Here is a 27525-nt window from a genome sequence, read left to right on the forward strand (position 1 = left end):
TGAAATGCACTTTTAACAGTGTGATATCACATGAGTCTGGAAACTGCTCTAGCTCTTATAGTCTCTGAGAACTCGGCGCTATATTGCTATATCAACATATTCGCAGTGAACGTCACTTTTTCGTATTGAATGACAATTATTTTTGGTTGCATATGAAAATTATCGAATAAATACCGCATTGAAACTTGCTAGTTAGGAAAATCGCAGATGGATGGTGGAATAACTGGGAAATATTTTAACGGCAAAACTTGACGGACCATCTTAGAAGTGGATGGGTGATGATCGCCAGTGTGAAAAGGCTATAACTGACTAGCTGGAAAACTAGAGATGGCCTTATGGGAAATGCCTGCAGTCAGAGCGAGAGAAGTATATGCGTCAAAATGGCTTCGCAGTTGAGCTGGGAGCAGCGCTGCTCCACAATTTATCCATTGTTTTACTCTGCAGATACAATTTTGCTGGCTTGGTGGCAGTGTTTTTCTTGAAAACATAATTTTGTATCAAATAGTGCCTCATTTGTTCGACTGAAAGCCCTTAGACGTGTCTAGAGACGGCTACAAATAATAATGTTGCATTTTGTCTCTCATGCTATCCCTCTCTTCGCAGCAAAATTTGCTAAGTCTAATGTCGTATAGCTATTAGTGGTGATAGTTGCGCTGATAGGCAGAAAGTTGTACGAAAGTGAGAGCCGGAGCCTGCCTGACAATATATTTTTTGTATTCATACTCCACTGTTTCAACCTGACGCTCACTTGAACGTACGATAGTTTATAGGTGCACTTCTTACATCACTATTTTGACCTTTAGTCTGCTACAAAACATCAGTCACTGTTCATATGTCAATAGAATATTAATTTTTTTTTTTAAATGAGTAATTATTATTACAGTTTTCCATAGTTTAAACTGGTATGGTTACTAGAGAATATATTTATTTCTTTATTTCCAAGTTTAAAAACTGAGTAAATAAGGCAAAATTGTCTTGTCGGGTCGCATAGTGTCTTTGCTTGCAGATAAGAAAATTGAATTCGTGTTTATAATGTACATATATACATAGGTACATATGTACATTCATAAATTTGAATGTGTGTTACAGTGTTTTTATAACTGATAGCCGATAGCACCGTTTTATATTATTTAAACGGTGGAATATCTTAAATATCTATTTAACAATTTAATATATGTATATGAATTTCGACAAGGACAATGATAGGATTCTTAAATATAGTAAGTATACCTACTGGCCTAGTACTTACTGATAATCTTCTTGTCCTTTTATAATGATATTGCTAAGCTCCATTGCATATGAATAAATGAATAAATATATAACTTCGACTTTTAATTAAAATACGTCTGAAAAAAACAATTCAGAGTCACGGGAAATACAATACGTACAATGTTCATGATATGCACAATTTTCTATGTTAAACGATTATACAGTAATCAAAATACACAGATGTACATATTTACTCACACATTCCTAAATTAATGATTTTATGTTTATAATATTAAATATAGAAATACTTTCTTACCTAACTGATGAAAAAATTCACACATTTATACTTTACAGACTACATATGTATATGAACCAGATGTTTGTTGAACACAGAAAGAAGGATGCATGCATTGATACTAGCGGTCTGCACGAATTTCAAAACAATATTTCGAATCAACAATGCTCAAAGAGAAACAGAATTCGGTGCCGATAAAGTTTAAGTAAAATAATGCGCTCACATAAGGCTCGTTCGCACATCTTTTAATCGAAGTGGCACGAATTCAAATAAGTTCTGCACAGCAATAGACAACGGAAAATCCCGTTACATCTGCACTCCTTGGTTTTCATGACAATAGACAAGTATCTACTACCGCCAAAATTTTCCAACATCCTTCATTCTAACCAGGAACCGTAAATATTGAATATATTTTTATAACAGTACTCAGAGAGCTTAGGGGTATATTGTATTTTTGATAAAAGTGGATGTGTGTAACGCAGAGAAGGAAACGTGTCCGACCCCATAAAGTATATATATTCTTGATCAGCATCAATAGCCGAGTCGATATAGGCATGTCCGTCTCGTTTGTCGCCTAGTTCTCATAGACTATAAGAGCTTGAGGAAACAAATTTGTTTCCAGACTGTGATATCACACTGTTACAAGTTTATTTCAAAATTTCGCCCCGCCTACTTCCTCCACCACACACACAAAAAAATTTTCAAAACATATCACAAATTTATTCTACATTTTCCGCACAATTTTCCGACTTATTCAGCACTTTTAAACTATTTTTAAACACTTAGCCAAATCATTCTAAACAGATTATTTCATCTGTACTATATAAACACTCTAAACCGATTGAATCTATTTTTTGATGTATGTAACACTTAACACAACAATACTAACATTTTCCGAGTATTCTTAAATTTTATATTTTTCCGCGCAATTTTCTTAATTTTTTCTTTCATTAAAACCTTCTGACAATAACAAACACAATAAAAACGAGAAGGAACGTGTGAGTCGCTTCTGGGGACGCGACTCTACTTATACCCGTACTCAGTCAGCATATACATTTTTAAGCATATAATTATTTAGAACTTAAAAAAAAAAAAAAATTTAACATTTTTTTGCTACATCTGCTATCTACATCTACAATGTATATTATACATCTAACATGTATATTCTACATGTACCATTTAGATTCTACATCTCCTCCGCTAGGGGTTGCTCGCGCACTGAGCGCGGCAGAGTGTGCGAGCGAGAAGGAAAATGAGTTGCGTTGTCGTTTGTGCGAGGAGGGGGAGGGGAAGCAACTGAAAATTAATTTCTTCATTCTGGCTATAATTATGATCCGATCTGATTCAGATTCGGCAATCTGGTAGATATGGGCATTCTCTACTATACTGCGTTTTTAGTCTTATCGTATCTTTAAAATTGTGGCTGCCACAGATTTTCGTCCTTTGTGGGGGCGGAAGGGGGCGGGGCGAAATTCTGAAATACACTTGTAGCAGTGTGATATCACATGAGTGTGGAAACCAAATTTGGTTGCCCTAGCTCTTATAGTCTCTGAGATCCAGGCGCTCATCGAGACGGACAGACGGACGGACGGACAGACAGACATGGCTATATCGACTCGGCTATTGATGCTGATCAAGAATATATATACTTTATGGGGTCGGAAAACTTTTCCTTCTCTACGTTACACACATCCACTTTTACCACAAATTTAATATACCCCTTAACTCTTTTTTGAGTACGGGTATAAAAAAAAATTAGCGAAATCGGTCTAGCCGTTCACGCGTGATGCCGGGACCAAGGGAAATAGGGATTCATTTTTATATATTAATAATAATTATCCATAATGATAATGTTTGAGCAAAAAAAAAAAAGGAAAACTCAAAAATAATGATTCAATTTTGACTTAAATTGCATTGCATAACCTTGATAAGTGAGTCAAGACAAACACAAAACACAAAAGACAAAAACTTGTTTTTAGGAAAATCTATATGATTTTTTTTTAATAATACATACATTTTTTTCCGTAATGAATTATTTTTATTAATGTTACAAAAATAAGTTTTTGCAAAGACTCCGGTAAGAGGTTGCATCCCAGTCTGTTAGCACCGATTTCAAAGCAGCAAGCGTTCTCTCTACACTGACTCGAGTTGCAGGAATAGAGTGCACAACCATATACAATTTAAAAAAATTGGGATACTTTAACCTCTTCTCTTCCCAACTTTTCGTTATTTTTTGGTGAATATCTACTGGATTGGAAAGAAACAAAAAGACGAGAATTTGCAAATTACTCATCACAATCAGAAGCACATTGCTTGCATGTGAAGTAGCGCATTAAAATCAGTTTTTTTTAGATTTAATCTTTTTTACAGTGTTGACTTGGTTAAAACTAATATGTATTAAAACTCTTCCCTACATATTTTTATAAAAATTTAAAAAAATTTTGTTATACATATCCAAAAACCTGTTTATGGTTTTTTTCTTGACTGAATTAGTAAGGATATGTATACATTTTTTTCCAGCTCACCATGATGTTTTCATTATTTAACTTTGAGTTTTATTTTTGAGAAAAAATAGAACTCAAAATTTAAACATTATATTTGAGTTTTCACTTTTTTGCTCAAACATTATTATGGATAATTATTAATAATAATTAATACAAATAATTATTATCAATAATGATTATCTTAAAAACTTAAACAAAATTATTATTGTGTGATTTTTAAAATATAGCTTATTATGATTACGGTCCCTGATTCTAACTCATTACAGAACGCCGAGTACTGTGAAACTCAACACACACTCACATTAATATAGACTCGTTTCATTGTGTGCGTGGCACTCAATTCAATTCGAGTTTATTATTTTAAGGTGGTTTTAGACGGTGCAGCGTCTGCACATGAAGTTTTTACGTCTGTGAGGCTGCACGCATTGTTCACACTCTGCAGCATTTTGCAAGCAGCTTTTGTCAGACAGATTGATTGCATGCATGCATTATGATTGCATGCGTGAAATGAGATCGTAAACTTCGCACGTATGCTGCCGTGCAGCCGCTGCATCGTTTAGATGCACCTTAAAAAAAATTTCTGGCAGCGCAGTCGGCACACGTATAAGCTTTGTGTGGCTCGGCTCGGCTGCCGCATCGGCAGAGAACCAATTTCGTGTGGCCTGTGCACAATTGCTCGGCTGCCGCAGCTTCAGAGAAATGAGTGTCTGTTGTCTTCGCACACAAACTCACTAAAACATGAGTGTGTATGCGTGCCGACCCCTAGTCTAGAACAGTCGTGTGCAGGAGAGCCAATGCGCAGCCAGACAAAAATAAAACAACAACCACCACCGTCGCTTTGCCGCCTCTTTGACTTCAAATTTCAGTGGCATTGTTTATGTAAAGTTTCACAGATCGCTGAACGCGAGCGACTACCGTCTGGGACGACTTGCTGGCGTCTCCCATAGCACATAACGAAAAGAGCCACGGCGTGCCCACCTCTGGTCTATAACCATCTTTAGATTGTAATTGTGTGTGAAGCCACGCAGGACTCTAATACATACACACTTATTATTGATTACAATGGTAATCAACATTAACACCCGAGTTGATAGTACAGCCACGTAGCCCGTCTCTCTGTTTCGATTCTAAGTACTCGATCAGATCAGTGATGGAAAAAATAATAGAAACGGCATGCGCATTCAAATTTGAAACCAAATATCTAATTTTTGGAGCAAATTTTTTCAATGAAATCAACTGTGCTTGGTTTCAGGATAATGGGTGTTTATTTTGGATTCTCTCTTGGGCTTCTTTCGTAAAAATTATTAGGTGGGTAAACTAATTTGTAGGAAAACCACGTTTTTGTCTTGGAAAAAATAATAGAAACGCATTCAAATTTTGTTTTTATATTGTAATAAAATAGTTGAAATCAAATTATAGAGGTAATGTTTCATCGACTAGAGACAAAAGAAGATATGAAATACCTATTCCTGAGGTATTCTGTTCATTTAGACAGGCGCATTGTTCGAAAATCCAAAAAAAACCTTTCAATCGTCGGTAGATCTAAAAAATTATCTTAATGCTCGGGTAAGTAGTCGTACTATAAGGAATAGGCTGATTGATGTCCGTTTAAAAGGTCATATGGCTCAAAAAATATACCATTACTTTCCAAAAAAAAGTTTATAAACCGAGAAAATTTCGAGAAGGTGCATTTATGTCGTTCAAGTTAGATAAATATATTAAAGTCATATGAAACTAAGGTCAAATGGCTTATATTTGTTGGGGAACTTCATATTAGGCATCTTAATACTAGTTCTCATGACCCAGGTATTCTCTTAAATCGGGTATGCATGGCTGTGGGCACATAATTTTGTGGGGATACTTTACCCATTCGGTTATTGGTCCATACTTTGAATATAGAAAAAAATGTGTGCCTCCGACTATGTAAATATACTGGACAGTATAATTCTGAATAGGAAATACCATTAAAGTGGTGGTTCGATCAGGATAATGACCCAAATAACTCGAAAATGCTGACCAAGAAATGGTTCCTGGACAAAGATGTTTCCCTGATGGATTGGCCTGATAGAAGATCAGATTTTAATCCCATAGATCACCTTCAGGAGATCTTAATGAAAAGGACTGGTGGCTATATGACCAAAAATATGAATGATTTTTTTCAAAAAGTTAAGTCCGAATGGTTCTCTATGGATCCATCCATTTGTGACTAACTAGTGGATTCCATAGGTCGCAGATGGGTGGAAGTCACTAAAAATCGCGGTGTCACTTCCAAATATATAAGCTAAAAGTTGACTTACTAGCCTTTGAAGCTAAGAAACTGTTTTTCATAGCTTTAAGTCTGCCGTTTCTATTATTTTTTCCAGGCCCTAAAAATGAAAAAATTTATTTTTGCTACACTCATTTTTTTTATACTATTATTTTTTTATGTTTTGATACATAACTATATAAAAAGTATTAAAATTTTAACTGAAAAAAATTTTGAAAAATGCGAAAAAAAATTGTCGTTTCTATTATTTTTTCACTGTATCACTGTATGTATCTACATATATGTAACTCCTCACAGGCCCAAAAAAAACAGATGGACATGGCTTTGCAATCTCAGCTCTCTGTCTTGTTTAGGAATATACAAGTAAACTTGATTAAGTATTAGACGACGGGATATTATATTCATCGTATTCTTTATTCAATAGATGGTAATATTGTTTTTGTTCAATAGTTTGAGTAATTAATGAGGCAATGAAAGACGAATACGTTCTTGCAGCTCGACGAATCAAATAAAAACTAAACTATCCTAACTCAGATCGGCGACCACGAGCCCTCTGCTGTTGGTCGCGACGCCGGCGCAGCTCAGTATAGAAAATGCTGACATCCACGCAAATTTTAGGGGGGGATCGCCCACGATCGTCCGATCCCACGCCTGAAAAAGGCAAACTTGGCAGATATTCCTCCGCCCAGTGTACAATTGGTTAGCACTCGTTAACTTACATACAGTGGCGAGCATGCATTGATGCATGTTCATCACTTTTGAGTTTAAGCGCCTGGAAAATCCTTAAAACCGAGTCAATCCTTGTGGTTTAAATATAATTTAAAGAAATCATATTTACTAACAGTTTTTAGCTATTTCAAAAAAAAGTCAATGTATCCACAATTTATCCACTGCACGTTTGCAATTGGTTAGATTCATAACTTTTTATAAATGTTTTGGGCAAACGCCCTAAGCTTTTATCACACGCTGAATACATTTGGGCATACTCTCGACTAAATGTGGTACGTATCCGACAGGTATCATGCGCGACTTAGTTTGCACGCGGTCCTGAAGCTCATCCAATCCCGGTGCAGATTCATACTTTTCCAATATTTTTTAAGCAGAGCCTATATATTTTCAATTGGATGTAGATCTGAGATTTGGGTAGGCCACTGCATTAAGTGAAACCTCTCATTATTGACCCAATTTATGACGATTTTAGCCGTGTTTTTCGGATCCCCGTCTTGCTGAAAAGTGATCTTCGGCATGGCGCAAGCAAACTCACCTTTTCTACTTGATCAGGGTTGCCTTTTGCTTTCCAACCGGCGGTTGGAAGTTAACCGGGTTCCAGCCGCCGCACATTGGGCGGAAGTGCCTTTTTTTTTTGGCATTAACCCCAAAATTAAGTTGTAATATTATCATCATTTTATTTATACTCCCTTTAAATAAATGTCCGTTCTGCATAAAAATACAAAAAAAAAATATTTTTTTAGCCATCCCTGGCTTTTTGGTAGCCCTTTAAAGTCGGCTGTTTGAGCCTATCAAAATTTTAATTTTCTCTGTTTTATTGTGGCTGTAAATATTGTCTACGTTTGAAGGTCCCCCAGCTCCATTTAAAGCAACCAAATAACAATATTTTATATGGATAGTTTACATCAAGGTATTAAGAATGTAGTTTAGAATGCGTTAGTTAGATGTTGTTTTGTTTGGTTCTGATTTTAACGCTTTTATTGGCAGTTGTTTTATTTCTAGCCTAACCTCAAAATGGTAATCTTTGTTTGAGTAGAAGTAGTAAGATTGCGCTGGGTTGGTCATTTTGCTTATGTTATAGTGTGTGTTATTGTATGTATATTTAAACCGAGTTAACAACTTAAGCGCATATTTGCGCAATTTCGAATTAATTTAATATATTCAGACGGTCGATATTTGATTATGATCATTATCATTGGATAATATTTCCCAGACGGTAAGCTACACCTACAAAAAATTCTGTTTTAATTTATAGCTGTATTTAAAAGCTGTTCAGAATGATTAAGTTTATTGCAAAAAGTTGTAAGATATTTAAGCTATGTATGTAAAAAAAAGAGAATTATATCTGAAAAAAAAACATGAAAATAAGTAATGAAAATTCTTGCCATAAAATTATCCTGTGGATACATTTTATTTGTTAAGTAGGTTAGGTTAGGTTAGGTTGAGGCGGTTGTCGGGATCGCCAGGAACCCGACACACTTGGGCCGGTTACGGCACGTTGTGATGCCGTTAAGTAACAATAATAAATAATTATAACCATTTAACTATTATCATTATTAAACTATTAAAAAATTAAAAACGTTGATTTCGGTCAGAAAATTAATAATATGAGCAGCCCATATGCGAAGCTTCAACTTTCTAGCTTTACCGGGAAGGTTAATGCAAAAAAAAACCGAAATTTCCGCCATAGGGAAGATAATTTCTTTTAATTATAATTATTGTTTGGTTTCATTTCTATACAATTAAATAATATATACAAAAAAAAAACGAGAACTCCTTCTCGTGTGAGTGTCTTCTCGGGACGCGACTCTACTTATACCCGTACTCAGTCAGTATATACATTTTTAAGCTTCTGATTTTTTAGAACTTTAGAATTAAAAAAAATGTTTACTTGTTACATTTTTTGCTACATAAGTTATCTACATCTACATATACTATGTAGATTCTACATCTAACCGCTAGAGGGCGCTCGCGTACATAACGAGGCAGAGTGAGCGAGCGAGAAAGAAAATGAGTAACGGGTCTCTTGCTAAAGTAGGCGGGGGAAGCAACTGAAAATTATTTCTCCATTCTGGCTATAATTATGATCCGATCTGATTCAGATTCGGCAATCTTCCATTTTATCGTATTTTTAAAATTGTGCCTGCCACAGATTTTCGTCCTTTGTGGAGGCGGAAGGGGGCGGGGCGAAATTTTGAAATGCACTTGTAGCAGTGGATATCACATGAGTCTGGAAACAAAATTTGGCGGCTCTAGCTTTTATAGTCTCTGAGATCCAGGCGACAAACCAGACGGACAGACAGACATGGCTCTATCGACTCGGCTATTGATGCTGATCAAGAATATATATACTTTATGGGGTCGGAAACGTTTCCTTCTCTGCGTTACACACATCCACTTTTATCACAAATCTAATATACCCCTTACCCCTTTTTGAGTGCGGGTATAAAAAAATCACAAGGATTGGCTTAGCTCTAAGGATTTTACAGGAGCTTAAACTCAAAAGTGTAAACGGCAAAGAAGGCTTACTAATCAAAGATGACCGTTTTTTGTGTACCCGTGAGAAATAGTTGGACCGTTAAAAAAAGAGCATAGGGCATATGCAATGCAATATATGTATTAGGGCGGTTCTTATTTTCGAAATTTCTGAATTTTAAAGGTCTCAGGGTCTTAAAAATATTGACCAAGCGGAAGAAAAAATTTAAAAATTAAATATTAACCAATTAAGTTTACATTTTTGGAGAAGAGTTATATTCTCATATTTTAAATCATATAAAAAAATCAGTCCGATCAGAGCGATATAAGGTATAGCTTCCATACAAACATTGTCAAAATATCGTATTTTTTTAAACTTTGACCTCAAGTCTGCACCTCTAAACGAATTCCAATCGGGCTTAAACTTTTTATTTTATTGTTTCATAACAAAAGGAACATTTTAAGACCCTGAGACTTTTGAAATTCAGAAATTTCGAAAATAAGAACCGCCCTAATATGTATACAATATAATTGTATGAATTGCGATACGAATTTCCGAGCAACCAATAGCCCCGGTCTGAGTATAGTTCAGTGCTGGTTTTGTCATCAATTTCAGTCTCTTTAAATATGGAGCATTATAGCATTCCTTTAACTCTCTGAATTCTGAATTATCTCACTTAAAAACCATTATTGTTCCTGATCTTTGCATTGAGTCATGAGAGTTCGATGCTCACAGACTTGCTCTTTACTTATTACAGCCTTAGTTTTTGTACCATATTCCGACTTGTGTAGAAATTTGGATCTAAGGCTTCAACTTTAAGACTTCAACCGGCTGTTTTGTAAATGGGCATTTCTATAGAAACGTCCACCGAATCCAAAAATTTAGAGTAAAAAAAGCACACATTACCATGTATACATATATGTATGTTCATCCCAATATTATTTTCTAAATTTATTGAAACCGCTAATTTAACCAATTAGACACCTTTTAAGCAGTAAAAGATAGTTTTTCGGTATTTTGTCAGTAAGAATGATCAAAGTTCTTCCACAAAGTCCCTTACATATTCAACTATTTACATATGTATTATAAAAATCGTAGAAAAATGGCCCAATCTCGGCTAACGATATATTTTTAACTTTTATTAACACAATAAATATTTAGCTCATGCGAAAAATATGTATGCACAATTTTGGCTGGGCCAAAATTCGACCAAAAATTTTGTTTTTTTTTTGTTTTTTTAAGGGGACACCACCGAATTCTATTCTTTTTTATTCAATAAAATTATACATTTTTTTTTTTAATTTTTAGTTTAATGTTACCACGAAAAGAAAATACACTTTTTTGGTTAAATATACATTAAAAAAAATTTAGTTCGTCGGCTTTTTCAAATAATATTGAAACTTAGAAACTATTTCATATATTTTTTGTAAGTTATTGTTAAAAAATTAACGATTAATGAAACTCAAGAAGTTCAGCTGAGGTTGATATATTTAGTTAACTAGTTCGCAACAAATTGAGCAGGTTTTTTACTGCTAATAACTGATTAATGATGATATTAATTGGGATCAATATATATGCAATAGATTTCACCAATTATCCAACTCATTCAGCAAAAAAATTTTGTTTGAATTTTCTTGATTAAAATTTTTTGTAAAATTCGGTAGCAACCTCTTAAAAATAAAAAATAAAAATAAAAATGAAAACATGTAAATTACTATTAAATCCAAGGTAACAAAACTAGAAAACTAGGGGGTGTCCCGTTTGAATTTTTTGGCCCAACCTAATGTACATACATATTTATGTAAATGTACATATATATATATTTATAAATATATTTGGAAATACAAGGTGCGCCATTTATTATTTCGGCATTTAAACATGAATACCTTTGAAATTTACCAACATATAATGAGTTGGCACATTTTTTTTTGGCCATACCGACATTAATAATGCACCCTGTATAAATATGAGTATGAAGTGAAAATAATCAAAACATACTAACGAGTGTATTTTCTTATAATATAGTATGGCCGTAGTGAATTTACATGGTAAAAAAGCAGCGAATATGGACTCTAAAGAAAACCTTGGAACAACTGGAAATATTGTTAGCCATGAAGCATTGGACGAGTCCTCGTTTGTAGGAAATATACTACGTGAAATTTTGTATAGTCCGATGAACCTAGCCCTTTTAGCAGTAATAGTCTTTCTTTTATACAAAATTGTGCGTGATCGCACCGAAGTACCAAGTTCCAGTGTTCAGAAACCAACTGTACCAGAACTTCCCAAAATACGACGCGATTTAACTGTAAAAGAACTACGACAGTTCGATGGCAATCAACTTGATGGTCGAGTTTTGGTGGCAGTTAATGGAAATGTTTACGACGTTAGCAAAGGAAAACGATTTTATGGGCCAGGTGAGACTATATCTATATATTTTAATATGGCCATTTACGTCTTTATATTTTATATTCGATGTACTATTCCTATTGTTACTTATACTATTCTGTTACTACTATTCGTATTAAAATTAATCATTTCCAGAGACGATAATGTTCGGACTACGTTTTCAATCCGTTTGCATTATTAGTTTAAAAATATAATTCAAATGGAATTGATAACGAAATTTTTAGTACGCAGTTTTATTTTTAACTATGAAAATTTTACGCAATATGTACAAAAATAATATTAATAAATTTCGATTAAATGAGGAAATAAACTTAACTTCAAATTAATAAATTAAATTAAATTAATTCATAATAAATATTTATAAGAATGCATTTTCGATTAATTTATTTTAATATAAGCAATGTTAAAGTAGCAATAACTGTAGTAGTCTATATTGTTCCATAATATGTTAGAAGTGGATACCATTTAAACATTAATTTTTAATGCAGTTCCTATGCACGATATTATTCATTCTTTGTCCAGAATCAGACAAATTAGTTGCAAAAGGCATTTAACTTAATTAATGGAAAGTAGTTTAAAACTTATGCAACATTTTACACAATAAGGCACTTACTTATATAAAATGTATATACATATATACAGCTGTGAAAAAAATAATAGCACCACCACCACACGCAATTTTTAAATAATTGCCAAACTCGCATTTTAAGCTTTAAGCAAACTTTAAGCACATTTTTATAAATGGGAGACTCTAACAAACCTGGGCATACAAAAAAATCATATTTTTTTGTAAAGTTTTTAAGTTATTTAAGGAACTTTTTTGAAATTCATAAAACTAGGCGAACAAAAAATAGCACCACTTTTTAAAAATGGATTTAAAATTTAAAAAAATAAGCAATATGTAACGAATTCAATAGTTAACCATTTTTAAATGTTAATACTAAATCTATATGCATAATTTAATATTTAGTACATTGTCCTTTATTGGCAATAACAGCTGCGCAGCGTCTTGGCATGGAATCAACTAAGTCCTGGCATCGTTTTAGGGAAATTTTGGACCAGGACTCTTTAATTTCTTCCCAATGTGATCCGATAGTGTTTGGCTTAGAAGCAACGGCCTTCTTTGCGTCGGACCACAGATTTTCGATTGGATTCAGGTCAGGCGACTGAGCAGGCCACTCCAAAACATTCACAGAGTTTGCCCTGAACCATTCCTTTACTTTCTTGCTGGTGTGTTTCATTTCATATTCTGCAAAGGGAGGCATGTATATCCAATGTATTGGACCTACTCCATAGTAGGAGAAGCAGGCCCATACCATTACACTACACCCTCCATGCTTAATAGTTTTTGTGGTGTACTGGGGTTTGTATTCAGTTTTCTTTAGTCGTATAACGTCTGATTGAGATCCCTTTCCACCAAACATAACCACTTTGGACCCATCTGACCATAAAATATTTCTCCATTTTTGGAAAGTCCAATTTGCATGATCCCTGGCAAATGTGTCGCGTTTAAAAGTGGTACCTAAGATATGTGCGAACTGTTTGGTCCGTCGCATATATTTTAAGATCTTTTTTAAGCTCAGTAGCAGGCTTGAAGGGATCCTTCTTGCTCTGAAGAATCAGTCTTTTGACATGAAGAGGGGTCATAGATCGTTTTCGTCCACGTGTTTCAGTCTTTTCTCCATAGTTTAAGGCGTTTTTAATCATTTTATTGGAGCATCCTACCAATCGACAAACTTCTCTGTAAGTATTTCCATCCAATATCAATTTTGATAAGATCGCGCTTCTCCGCAGTGCAGTGCTTTCCACGTCACATTGTAGTTATTATTTTTAACTTTTATGATAACAACTGCAAACAATGAGTTCTTAGTTAAAACTAATGCGCACGTGCAGAATGCAAAGGCAGTTCCGCGAAATACAGGGGATTCCAAAAAAAATATGTAGACAGAAATTTGAAGAGCGGTATCACTGTTTTTTTTTTTTTTTTTATGGGGAATACCAAGCAATATAAACCAAACTAAAATTGTTTAAAATAACAAGATTAATCGCATTTTTTTTTTATCAAGAACAAAATGTATTGTGATGGTGCTATTATTTTTTTCGCAATTGTATTTACTAGGGGAAAAGGCCCCTGCGCACTTGCTTCGCAGTGCCCAGGTTACTAACCTGTCAAACTATTTTTCGCAGGCAACATTTGGTTTCTTAGTCAAATTACCGGTGATCCAACGTTCAATTCACGTTCACTGAGAGCATTTTGCGATTGAAAAATTTTGCAGAAATCTATTGGCAATTTTATAGAAACTTCTCCTTCGCCTATATCTAATAATTATTTTAAAGCATTTTCAGTAAATTACACTACTTTGCAAAATCGAACCTTGAGCGGGGTTTTTTTTCTTCAAAATTTGTACTTTAACGAGAAGGAACGTGTGAGTCGCTTCAGGGGACTCGACTCTACTTGTACCCGTACTCAGTCAGTATATACATTTTTGAGCTTATGATTTTTTAGAATTTTAAAACTAAAAAAAAAATTGCATATTAAATTTTTTTGCTACATCTGCTATCTACATCTACAGCTACAATGTATATTTTACATCTGACATGTAGAATTTAGAAGTACCATTCATATTCTACATCTCCTACGCTAGGGGTTGTTCGCGCACTGAACGCGGCAGAGTGTGCGAGCGAGAAAGAGATAGGTAGTGGGTCTTTTTGGCAGGAGGGGGCGGAAGAACCAACAGAAAATTAATTTCTTCATTCTGGCTATAATTATTATTCGATCTGATTCAGATTCGGTAATCTGGTAGATATGGGTATTCTCTACGATACTGCGTTTTTAGTTTTATCGTATCTTTAAAAATTAGCCTGCCACAGATTTTCGTTCTTTATGAAGGCGGAAGGGGCGGGAAGAAAATTTTGAAATACACTTGTAGCAGTGTGATATCACATGAGTCTGGAAACTTAATTTGGTTGCCCTAGCTCTTATAGTCTCTGAGATCTAGGCGCTCAACAAGACGGACAGACAGACATGGCTATATCGACTCGGCTATTGATGCTGATCAAGAATATATATGCTTTATGGGGTCGGAAACGTTTCCTTCCCTGCGTTACACACATCCACTTTTACCACAAATCTAATATACCCCTTAACTCTTTTTTGAGTACGGGTATAAAAACTAAGGAAAAGACGAAAAAAACTAGCAGTAAAATGTTAGTTTCGGAGGTTTGGTCTACCAATTTTAGCTCCACCGTTTCTGCATAGATTTTATTGAACAAAACATGAAACGACGCCTTATTAGTGCACCTATACACAAAAAATATAAAGACACAGGATATAATTTTTTTTTCGACTTTTCTTGAGTGTAAAAATTTGTGCGCAATCCATGAACCCCGCAACGTTGTCAAAAACTGGATCTTTGAATCAACGCACGTGATCTCCATCTGGTGTTTTATCAGGATTGATGACAATAGCGTGATTGTAATTCCAATATGTGCATGTGTAATTTTAATATTTAAATAATCAATTTTGCTCATTTAGTACTTCGTCCAGCTTTGTGCTTCGTTTGACATTGGCAGCAATGAGCCCACTTGGTGCTACACTTGTCTTTTAATTTTAAATTTTGAATTGAATTTATCTTGCTCCGTACGATGACAATTTGAAGCATGAATTGAATGTTCGAATGGTCTGCAAGAACAGGTTTTAATCTAGATTCGTGCTAGTGAGCAGACCTTCAGGTCTTGCACGTTTTTTGATGCGCAGTACATGCCATCTGACTGGTGTAGAAATTAGAGGGCATGAAAATGTGGAAATATGTTGACCATAGCACCAATCAGCACTTTCGGATGAGCGAGTGGCTCGTACTGCAATGCGAGACTAAGAAACAAAGCGGATGTAAATGCTCGATGTACTTGTTGGCGTTGTCGGTTTTTTTTTTTTTAAGAGTGAAATTACCAGATCTTGCCCTTGTCTCCGTTCCAATTGTCTATTTTGATTAAGTTCATTTCGTACCACTTGTGGTACGCAAATTTTCGTTATCTTCTTGGATTCGTTCACCTGTTCTACTATTTTCCATATTTGTTGCACAATTTTTTCGACGGTGAAACTGGACCTCCTGGCGTCTGGCTGACATTTTTTCCTGTAACACACACACAAATCAACCAAATTAACAGAAAACGTAACAAACACACTGAAATATATTAGATCATTTCACAACACACACTGACAAATAAATCAAAGCATTACTTAATGTAAACGCACTAAAATCGCAATTAAATGTCATGAAGTAGTGATATGAATATAAAACACCGTAAAATATAAAAAACTCCTTAATATACAAAAACAACCACAAACACCGTCATAATATTGACTAGCCAAGCTATTGATACCTTACCATTATTGATATTAAATAGGATAAGAAAAAAGTGCACATAAAAATATTTATTATGAAGATTACTTTCAAGTTAAGTTAATTTTTTCATTTAATCGAAATTCGTTACTATTTTTTGTTTGAATTGCGTAATAGTGCACTTCAATTAAAACTAAGTTAAACAAATATTATGTGCATTAAAAATTGTTTACCAACGAGACACTGACACTGACACGCTGAGCCAGGGTTTATTCATGAAAGTAGTAAAAGTTCCCTAGAAAAATAAAAGGCAACTCAATAAAAAAATCTATGACAAAAATGTGGGAGCTAAAGGGTTGTTACACATGTAGGAGAGAGGTGCCGGTTGTGGGTAGTTTTGTTCCAGATTCCAGATGTACTATGGGTTGCTCGCGCACTGAACGCGGCAGAGTGTGCGAGCGAGAAGGAGAATGAGTTGCGTTGTCGTTTGCCGGGTGGGGAAGGGGAAGCAACTGAAAATGAATTTCTTCATTCTGGCTATAATTATGATCCGATCTGATTCAGATTCGGCAATCTGGTAGATATGGTCATTCTCTACGGTACTGCGTTTTTAGTTTTATCATATCTTTAAAATTGTGGCTGCCACAGATTTTCGTCCTTTATGGTGGCGGAAGGGGGCGGGGCGAAATTTTGAAATACACTTGTAGCAGTGGGATATCACATGAGTCAAGAAACAAAATTTGGTTCCTCTAGCTTTTATAGTCTCTGAGATCCAGGCGTCAAACAAGACGGACAGACGGACAGACAGACATGGCTCTATCGACTCGGCTATTGATGCTGATCAAGAATATATATACTTTATGGGGTCGGAAAATTTTCATTCTCTGCGTTACACACATCCACTTTTACCAAAAATCTAATATACCCCTTAACTCTTTTTTGAGTACGGGTATAAAAATCAGAAAATAAAAATTGAAAAAAAAAGATTTTGGCATAATCCATTTTGTTTTTTTGTCTATCATAAGTATGTGATTGTTTTTATTAAACAAAAAATTAATAATCATTATTTACGGTCCCTGATTTCATCTACATCTACAATGTATATTCTACATCTATCATGTAGATTCTACATCTTCTCCGCGAAAGGTCACGCACTGCACAGGACAGAGTGTGTGCGAGCGAGAAAGAGAATAGGTAGCGTCTGGAGCGCTGCTTGTGGCGTGGTGAGAAATTGAAAATTAAAGAAATTAATTTTGGCTATAATAATGATCCGATCTGTATTACATTCAGAAATCTGATAGATATGTATCTTCAAAATTGTGGCTGCTACAGATTTGTGTCCTTTGTTTGATCGGAAGGGGCGGAGCGAAATTTTAAAATACACTTGTAACAGTGTGATTATCACAGCGGTCTTAGTCTCTGAGAACTAAGCGACTAAAAATAAGGACGGACGGACAGAAAGACATGGCTATATCGAATCGGCTATTGATGCTGATCAGGAATATATAGACTTTTTTATGACTAGGCCACAAACTTAAATAGCAGCCCCCGTATCACACTGTTCTTGTGTAGTATGTGTACTGCCTTTTCATACAACAAACGTGTCGCAGCTGAGTTTTCTGTCCCAGCTCCCAGGGCCTTCGGCTCTATGAGGCTGAGGCATTCGGATCGGTTGTTCCGTTTCCAGGTTACGTAAATGTGTGTGTGCCATGTATTCACACATACTGTGCTTGTGTGTGGGCTCTACAATTTTTTGCCGCTTGAACTGGGTTTCGATTTTTTGTTTCGTTTTGAGGGTGGGCGGGTGGGTGGTGGGTGGGGGTGGGCGTGGGAAATAAATAAAATATAAAAATACAAGATGTAATTGTTTTATTTATTTGAAATTACACACTTACATATCCATATCCCTGTTTTAGATATGTACATATGTATATACTAAATTAAATGTGTATGTACATAAATATTGTGAAAATGCCTTCGATTTTCGACTTTGCAACTTTGTCAATAAATTCCTTTTTTTCAGAGAACTTTTCTATATATATTTCTTATTCTTTTTATATATATTAATACATAATGCAAAGAATCGTATTTTTATATACAGTTGTGTTCAATGAAATAGTAGTGCCGCACCTCATCACTTTCAAAACCCTTTTTGAGATATTTCTAGTCTTTCAAATTGAACAAGTGATACCTTTACGGAAAGCCTGGAATGTAAGCATTAGAAACTTGAAGAAACCCCATTACATTTGCATTCTATCTTGTTGTTATTTATGACTTTAGACAACTACCCATGATATCTGCTGTTCAATGAAATAGTAGTGCTGGGTTAAATTAATTTTTAAAAATGAAAAAACAAAGCAAATTTTTTTAAATAAGTCACCATCCGTAAGCTCAATTTGGTTTTTGAATAATTTGATGAAAGAAAGTTTTGGACATAGCGGTACTTTTGATTTTGAGGCGTTGAAGAAATCATTGCTCGGTCCAGAAGAGGAGACCTAAGAGTTAGACTAAAAACTTAAGGCAGGAAGAAAACTAAGTTGTAGGCACTCTCACTATTGTATTTAACCCAATTAACTAAAAGAAGTAGACTGGAAATCGATTGTTTATGCGAAACAATTATTTTTTAGAGGATGGTCGAAGGCAAGACCAGGCCTTTAATATCCTCAAAAATTATGAAAAAAATTTTAAATCGCTCTGTCAGTGATGTGACGGTTCTTAGACGGTTGATTACACATTATTTGAAGTCCCAGAAAGGTCCGCGTTTGGGTCTGAGAGTACATGGGTGCACGACTTCAGTTTGGAAAAACGCATGTGGAATGGCCTGTGTCACAGTGACAAAAATACTTTTGACTAAAGATAGTAAAGTTGTATTATATGTTAAGATAAACTCAAAAGATTATGTTTGGCATTCACAGAAATCCGATTACCACCTAAAATCATGAAAAAATTAGCATTGGGCATTCTAGCTGAGCCCTATGGGGCCCAGCTCTTATAAGCTAGTTCTTTCTAGCCTGGCGTTTGAGTATAGTGTGGTTTTGAGCGAAACTGTGTATGTAGGTATACTTTCGAATACATTACATTCATATTACAGTTGAAAAATTCATGTTAACAGGATCTTTTAACAGGATAATGACTAAAAATGCCTAGAAAAGCTCGCTAGGATTTATTTTTATCGGAAAGGATCGACTTTTTCCATGGCCAACTGTCCAACTGGATATAAATCTCATCGAAATCTTATGCTGGAATACCAAATACATTGTTGCAACTGCAAATCCGTGAACCAGAGCCAAGTTTTAGCAAGTGGTTCACGGATTATTGGCTCAAATCCTATTGAAGCGTTGGCAAGAGATTAATGACCCATAGCCGGCCGGTGCAAGTTCGCAATGAAAACCAAATTAATAAAAAACTAAATATTAAAGCTCAAGAAACGTGAAGAACATGAAATATATGTTTTTATTTGAGTTTCGTTGTTTTTTTTTAATTTTCTAAAAAAACACTACTATTTCATTGAACAGCATATTTTATGGGTATTTGGCTTATGTCATGTAAAACAAGAAGATGGAACTGAAATGTATGGATATTTCTTCGGTTTTCTAATGCTAACAGTCCAGTCTATTTAAAAAGGTATCATTTGTTCAATTTGGATAGCTGGAAGTGTCTCAAAAAGAGTTTTGAAAGTGATGAGGTGCGGCGCTACTATTTCATTGAACACAACTGTACATATGTAGATTTTTTACCTTTAATCAATTATTTATCATATACATTGATTGTTACTTACATATGTACATAAATATTATGCAACTGGCGTCGGCTTTCGACTTCGTTGCTGCCGTAATATCGACTTTATCCAAAAATGTACATACATATATTTTTGAGAGAACTGCTTTTACGATCCATATAACGCCGAAAACGAAACAAAAAACCGAAATTCAGTTCAAGCGGCAAAAAATTGTAGAGCCCACACACAAGCAAAGTATGTGTGAATACATGGCACACACACATTTACGTAACCTGGAAACGGAACAAACTCAAAACGGTTTCGGAAAATAAGAATTGATAAATATTTTTTCGTGTCTGTTAACACACATCCATTTGCAATTCTCAGCTTGCTTTCGCTTCCCGCCATGAGTCATACATGCCGAACGGCCCAGTTCCCGACCCGAATGGCCTGGCTCCCGACCCGAATGCCTCAGCCTCACAGAGCCGAAGGCCCTGGGAGCTGGGACAGAAAACTCAGCTGCGACACGTTCGTTGTATGAATCTATCTATATACTTAATGGTTAGTGACAAAACCCTGTGCTAACAATTTTAAAGATACAAGAAACCCGAAATGAGAGATTCATGAAGAATGATCATATTTACCAGATTGCAGAATCTGGATCAGAACGGATCATTATTTTAGTCAAAATGAAGAATTTAATTTGCAGTGGCTACGCTACCTCCTTCTAGGCGTATACTCATTCTCCCTCTCTCTCTCACACACTCTTCCTCGTGTAGTGTTCGCCCTCTGGCGGAGAGGAGCGAGATATAAAGACTGGTTTTAGTGTGAGAAAAGAGAGAGAGAGTCACAGATATAGCAGAATAAGAAACAGTTGTGTAAAAATGGATGCAGAATAAATATTTTAAGATTCTAATCAAATAGGTCGCTAAGTGGAAAATAGATGAACGAAGTGCAAGCAAGCTTGGTGTTCAATGAAATAGTAGTGTCGCTCCTCATCACATTCAATCTCTTTTTGAGACAATTCCAGTTATCCAAATTGAACAAATCTTACCTTTTTGAATAAACTGAACTGTTAGCATTAGAAAACCGAAGAAATATCCAAAAATTTTAATTCCATCCTCTTCTTTTACATGACATAAGCCGAATACCCATTAAATATGCTGTTCAATTAAAAAGTAGTGTTTTTTTTAGAAAATTTAAAAACAACGAAACTCAAATTAAAACATATATTTCATGTTCTTCATGATTCTGGAGCTTCAATATTTAGTTTTTAATCAATTTGGTTTTTAATCTCTTGCCAACGCTTCAAAAGGATTTGAGCCAATAATCCTTGAACCACTTGCTAAAACTTTGCTCTGATTGACGGATTTGCAGTTTCAACAATGTATTTGGTATTCCAGCATACGATTTCGATGACATTTATATCCAGTTTGGCAGTTGGCCATGGCAAAACGTCGATCTTTTCCGATAAAAATCAATTCCTAGCGTCCTTTTCTGGGTGTTTCAAGTCATTATCCGGCTAGAAGATCCTTTTAACAGGAATTTTTCAACTGTTTTAATGTGTTCTAAAGTATGCCTACATTCACAGTTTTGCTCAATACCATACCATACTCAAACGCCAGGCTAGAAATTATTAGCTCATATGAGCTGGGCCCCATAAGGCTCAGCCTAGCATGAGCAATGCTATTTTTATACCCGTACTCAAAAAAGAGTTAAGGGGTATATTAGATTTGTGGTAAAAGTGGATGTGTGTAACGCAGAGAAGGAAACGTTTCCGACCCCATAAAGTATATATATTCTTGATCAGCATCAATAGCCGAGTCGATAGAGCCATGTCTGTCTGTCCGTCTGTCTGTCTGTCTGTCTGTCTCGATGAGCGCCTAGATCTTAGAGACTATAAGAGCTAGGGCAACCAAATTTGGTTTCCAGACTCATGTGATATCCCACTGCTACAAGTGTATTTCAAAATTTCGCCCCGCCCCCTTCCGCCTCCACAAAGGACGAAAATCTGTGGCAGGCACATTTTTAAAGATACGATAAAACTAAAAACGCAGTATCGTAGAGAATGACCATATCTACCAGACTGCCGAATCTGAATCAGATCAGATCATAATTATAGCCAGAATGAAGAAATTAATTTTCAGTTGCTTCCCCTCCCCCTCCCGCCCACGATAACGCAACTCATTTTCCTTCTCGCTCGCACACTCTGCCGCGTCCAGTGCGCGAGCAACCCCTAGCGGAGGAGATGTAGAATCTAATTGGAACATGTACAATTTACATGTTAGATGTAGAATATACATTGTAGATGTAGATAGCAGATGTAGCAAAAAAATGTTAAATGTAAAATTTTTTTTTTAATTCTAAAATTTTAAAAAATCATATGCTTAAAAATGTTTATGCTGACTGAGTACGGGTATAAGTAGAGTCGCGTCCCCAGAAGCGACTCGCACGTTCCTTCTCGTTTTTTTCAGGATTTTGGGTGGTAATTGGATTTCTGTGAATGCCAAACATATTCTTTTGAGTCTATCTTACCATAAAATATAACTTTACTATCATCAGTCAAACGCACTTTTATCACTGTGAACACAGGCCATTCCACATGCGTTTTTATACCCGTACTCAAAAAAGAGTTAAGGGGTATATCAGATTTGTGGTAAAAGTGGATGTGTGCAACGCAGAGAAGGAAACGTTTCCGACCCCATAAAGTATATATATTCTTCATCAGCATCAATAGCCGAGTCGATATAGCTATGTCCGTCTGTCCGTCTCGATGAGCGCCTGGATCTCAGAGACTATAAGGGCTAGAGAAACCAAATTTGGTTTCCAGACTCATGTGATATCACACTGCTACAAGTGTATTTCAAAATTTCGCCCTGCCCCCTTCCGCCCCACAAAGGATGAAAATCTGTGGCAGGCACAATTTTAAAGATACAATAAAACTAAAAGCGCAGTATCGTACACAATACCCATATCTACCAGACTGCCGAATCTGAATCAGATCGGATCAAAATTATAGCCAAAATGAAGAAATTAATTTTCTGTTGCTTCCTCTGCATCCCCCTGCCACCTACCCGGTACCTATCTCTTTCTCGCTCGCACACTCTGCCGCGTTCAGTGCGCGAGCATCCCCTAGCGGAGGAGATTTAGAATCTAAATGGAACATGTACAATCTACATGTTGGATGTATATACATTGTAGATGTAGATATCAGATGTAGCAAACAAATGTAAAATGTACAATTTTTTTTTTATTCTAAAATTCTAAAAAATCATATGCTCAAAAATGTATATACTGACTGAGTACGGGTATAAGGAGAGTCGCGTCCCAAGAAGCGACTCGCACGTTCCTTCTCGTTCCAAACTGAAGTCGTGCATCTATGTACTTTCAGACCCAAACGCGGAGCTTTCTGGGACTTCTTTCATTCAAATAATGTTGAATCAACCGTCTACGAACTGTCCCATCACTGGCAGAGCGATTTTAAATTTTGTTCATAATTTTTGAGGATATTGAAGGCATTGGTCTTGTTTTCGACCATCGCCGACCATCCTCAAAAAGAGAACTTTTTGTATACAAAATCGATTTTCAGTCTACTTGTTATAGTTAATTGGGTTAAATACAATAGTGAGAGTGCATACAACTTAGTTTTCAATCCCATTATACCTCCTTAGTCTTAATCTTAAGTTTTTAGTCTAACTCTTAGCTCTCGTCTTCTGGACCGAACACTGATTTCTTCAACGCTTCAAAATCAAAAGTACCGCTATGTCCAAAACTTTCTTTCATCAAATTATTTGATATCTAAATTGAGCTTACTTAAATTAATTTAAATTAATATGTTTTACTTTTTCATTTTTTAAAATTAATTTAACCCAGCACTTCTATTTCATTGAACAGCAGATATCATGGGTAGTTTTCTAAAGTCATGAAAAACAAGAAGATGGAATGCAAATGCAACGGTGTTTCTTTGAGTTTCTAATACAGCGATGCCTAGGCCCATTGCCCTGCGAGCCCTTTCTTTTTTGTAATTGCCCCCATCATAGGAAACCAATTCATGTATGCATCACAGTTTGTTCTGTGTACCAGCATACCGAAAGCCCAACACATGCAAAAAACTTTGTATGTGTATCCAGAAAAAACCGGGTTTGTCTCTTCTCTGATTGGTGTTGCCCGACTTTTGTTATAATTTTGTTGTTGTCTTTTCTTCGAGATTGCACTGTTCGCTTATTCGTATTTGTGTTTTGGTTTGGGAGTATTGGTGAGTGCTCTGCCCTAAGCTGATTTTGGGCTTGTTCTAATGCTTACATTCCCGGCTTTCCGTAAAGGTATCACTTGTTCAATTTGAAAGACTAGAAATATCTCAAAAATATTTTTGAAAGTAGTGATGTGCGGCACTACTATTTCATTGAATGTATGTATGTATGTGATTTATGTGACTTTTCCCAGTGGACCACAAGACGATAGTAAAGCGGAACTATCGCAAAATGTTCGTAAACGGACTTAGAAATGATAAAAATCCGTGAGTTGTTACTGAAGCCTCGCTCAATGTCCGCAAGCGGACTCAAAAAAGAGCATTTAGCGGACAAAAAGCATGGGACGTTTAAGTATCGCAAAATTATTGCAAACGGACTTAAAATTGAGTGAAAACTGTACAAGAAAGTAAAAAAAAACGGAAATATAGCTAGCTACCGGTAAAGTCTCGCTAAATGTGCGCATGCGGACTCAAAAAAGGGCATTGAGCGGACAAAAAGCAGGGGACGTTTAAGTCTCGCAAAAATTACGCAAACGGGCTTAAAATTGAGTGAAAAATTGACAAGAAAGTAAAACATAACGGAGAAAATAGCTAGCTACCGGTAAAGTATCGCCAAATGTTCGCAGACGGACTTAGAAAAGAGCATTTATTGTACTAAAACCAAGCGTCGACTAAAGTCGTAGCAGTAGGATAGGTTTATAATTCCCAACTGCTTTTGGCTGTGAGGACATGGAAACCCCGATGCCGATCAGAGGCGTAGAGGTTAATCGTGATCACGAGCGTGTTCCTCCGGAGTGAGACTTGGTCATTGCACGTCGGCAGAGATGACTTTTGCGATTATTCCTAATGTGAATAACTCGTCTGTGTAAATTTTGATAGCCGGGAATAGCGTTTGCGCCGTCCCTACTTAAATAATAAATATGCGAACAAAATACGAGACAAAAAATATTATTTTTAATTTACTTTTAATATTACTAGTGGGCTACTTTTAATATTACTTTCGGCTCGATAATGATATTAAAAACGTATCGTAGAAGATAGCATAAAAGGCTCGCAAAAGATATTATAAAAGGTCCGCAAGCGATACCTTCTTCGAGCTACCGAAAACGAAACTTTCACTGCCACAAAGTGAGCGACTAGTGATTCATTTTATTATCGTTTTTGGATCTAAATTCGATAGTTTTACCCGCTTGAGTTTCGCGTAACTCACGTTTGCGATATCGTTTACGAAGTTTTGGTCCACTGGGTTACTACACATATATGTTATAAGTAATATGACATAAGCGCCAGAGATGGCGCTCTTTCTCGGTTTATTCTTATTGTTTATTAGTAACGAATTCGTTCCTTGGTTGATACTTTTTTTTGCTATCTCTCTTAATTTTACTCGCACTTCATTCATTTTCATGTTCATTTTTGCAATTCTTTATCCTCTTCCTCCTAATGGCTTATAGATTAGAATCTTAGAACATTTTATCTCATTTTGGGACTTCTGTCTCTCTCTTCTCTCTGGTAACACTAGGAATATTAAAATAAACAAAAAAAACACCAACAGATGCTGCGTTTGAGGTTTTCTAATATCTTCAAAATTGTGGATGCCAAAGATTGCCCACATTTGTGGAAGCGGTGGGGACGTGGTAAAAAAAACTTGATTCATTGTGATATCAAAGGAGTCTACACCCAATTTTGTTGCTCCTGCTTTTATAGTCTCTGTGAACTAGGCGTCGAACAAGACGGACAGACAGACATGGTTATATCGACGATAAAGTATAGGGTCGGAAACGACTCATCCTGTCTGTTGCACACATCCACCAGAAAACTAAAATACTCCTAAAACCTTTAAGTACCGGATATAAAACGAGGGCCAAAAACACATGAGTATTACTCATCCATCCTATTACTCCTTTGCAGCACCAGAAAAACTTGTTTAGTTTTGACCGCCTAGCTTTCATGAGCTATTAAAGCCTGTACTAATTTTTGCGGGGTTTCTAATTGCAGGAGGACCCTATGCTACATTCGCTGGAAGAGACGCTTCACGAAATTTGGCAACATTTAGCGTGGTTTCAAATGATAAGGATGACTTCGATGACTTAAGCGACCTGAGTGCCGTAGAAATGGACTCAGTGCGTGAATGGGAAATGCAGTTTAAGGGTAACCAAAGAAAAAAGTATAATGTTCACTTTTAAGATTATCATGTTATTTTTAGAGAAATATGAACTTGTGGGCAAGCTGTTACGTAAAGGAGAGGAGCCTGCTAACTATGAAGACGATGATGACGATGAAAATATTGTTAGCAGTGAAGAAACTGTTGCCCAATCAGTTAATGTTTTAAACGTCTTGCGGAAACGTCAGTCGGACAATGTTGCATCGGAAACAGAAATTGATGCTAAAAACACCATTGCAGTAGATCATCACAACATTAAAGAACATCAAAATGCCAGAAGTAACATTTCATTTGCCACACCTTCAACCGAAAACAGCCCATTAGGTGAATTACCCTTGACCGATTGTTAGCAAGGCAAAAGCTCACAATTTTATAACTGTTTGTAGTTTCAATACATAATCGGAAACCTAAGAAGCATTCAGCAAATTTTGCTTTTTTTTAAATTATATCTGTTTTTTTTAAGTTAGAAACAATCATATTTGGTGCAATGAAAAAAAACTTAATGAGATCACTAAAACGGAGCGATGTAGAGCATTATGAAGGTAGACGCACTCAGTGCACGCATATGTATTTTTGTTACAAATTTATTTTCGTTGTGTGATTTTGTTCAATAGGTACATTACAAAAAAAATTTGATCATGATGTCAAGATCAAGATTAAAAAATATTGAATCAAAGGGCTTGGGAAAAGTAATTTAATATCATACAAATTTAAAATTGTATATAAATATTCCATATGTGGATATGTATTTAAACAAAAATCTATGCAACATTTTGGTGGGAATCTATGTATACAAGCTAATCGGCAATAAAAATAAAATTTTTAATAACCTTAACTTGGAAATATCTTTTAATGTATCTTCAATATACTGATGTCAACAAAGAAGTTGTTAACCAGTTTGATTTGAGATATAACAGATGTTCTATCCAAGGGGCCTTAAACTTTGTTCGGATTATGCTCATGTAGAAAGCGGCTAATAAAAATATAACACTTGGAGGGTTATGGCAAATTTCAGAATACAATATGCAATTGCTAATAAAACTCAAGCACAACCCACTTTTTATACCCGTACTCAAAAAAGAGTTAAGCGGTATATTAGATTTGTGGTAAAAATGGATGTGTGTAACGCAGAGAAGAAAACGTTTCTGACCCCATAAAGTAGATATATT

At 35.6% G+C, this 27525-nt stretch overlaps 1 protein-coding gene and 1 non-coding gene across 5 annotated transcripts; both read left to right on the forward strand.

Moving 5' to 3' along the window:
- Nucleotides 1–799: 799 nt before the first annotated feature.
- Nucleotides 800–27191, forward strand: LOC111078896 (membrane-associated progesterone receptor component 1). 4 transcript variants are annotated; one of them, XM_041595884.1, is made up of 5 exons: nt 1871–1899; nt 8169–8219; nt 11505–11893; nt 26191–26343; nt 26399–27191. In XM_041595884.1, the coding sequence occupies exons 3-5, from the start codon at nt 11506–11508 to the stop codon at nt 26704–26706; spliced, it is 849 nt and encodes a 282-aa protein (XP_041451818.1). In that variant the 5' UTR covers nt 1871–1899; nt 8169–8219; nt 11505; the 3' UTR covers nt 26707–27191. The 4 variants fall into 4 exon arrangements, with proteins under 4 accessions (XP_022229521.1, XP_022229520.1, XP_022229519.1 ...); XM_022373829.2 differs by lacking the exons at nt 1871–1899; nt 8169–8219 and adding an exon at nt 800–902; XM_022373828.2 differs by lacking the exons at nt 1871–1899; nt 8169–8219 and adding an exon at nt 1654–1709.
- On the forward strand, nt 24937–25102 carry LOC121405271. The gene has a single exon (XR_005968441.1). It is a non-coding gene; the product is annotated as a U1 spliceosomal RNA (small nuclear RNA).
- Nucleotides 27192–27525: the final 334 nt, after the last annotated feature.

This window comes from Drosophila obscura, unplaced genomic scaffold (assembly GCF_018151105.1).
Source record: "Drosophila obscura isolate BZ-5 IFL unplaced genomic scaffold, ASM1815110v1 contig_87, whole genome shotgun sequence".
Lineage (NCBI taxonomy): Eukaryota > Metazoa > Arthropoda > Insecta > Diptera > Drosophilidae > Drosophila > Drosophila obscura.

Coding starts and splice junctions, on each gene's coding strand:
- LOC111078896 (XM_022373827.2), top strand. CDS start 1,835: ATGACAATAGACAAGTATCTACTACCGCCAAAATTTTCCAACATCCTT. Junction 1,900..11,504: donor CTTCATTCTAACCAGGAACC/GTAAATATTGAA, acceptor CTTATAATATAG/TATGGCCGTAGTGAATTTAC. Junction 11,894..26,190: donor AAAACGATTTTATGGGCCAG/GTGAGACTATAT, acceptor TTCTAATTGCAG/GAGGACCCTATGCTACATTC.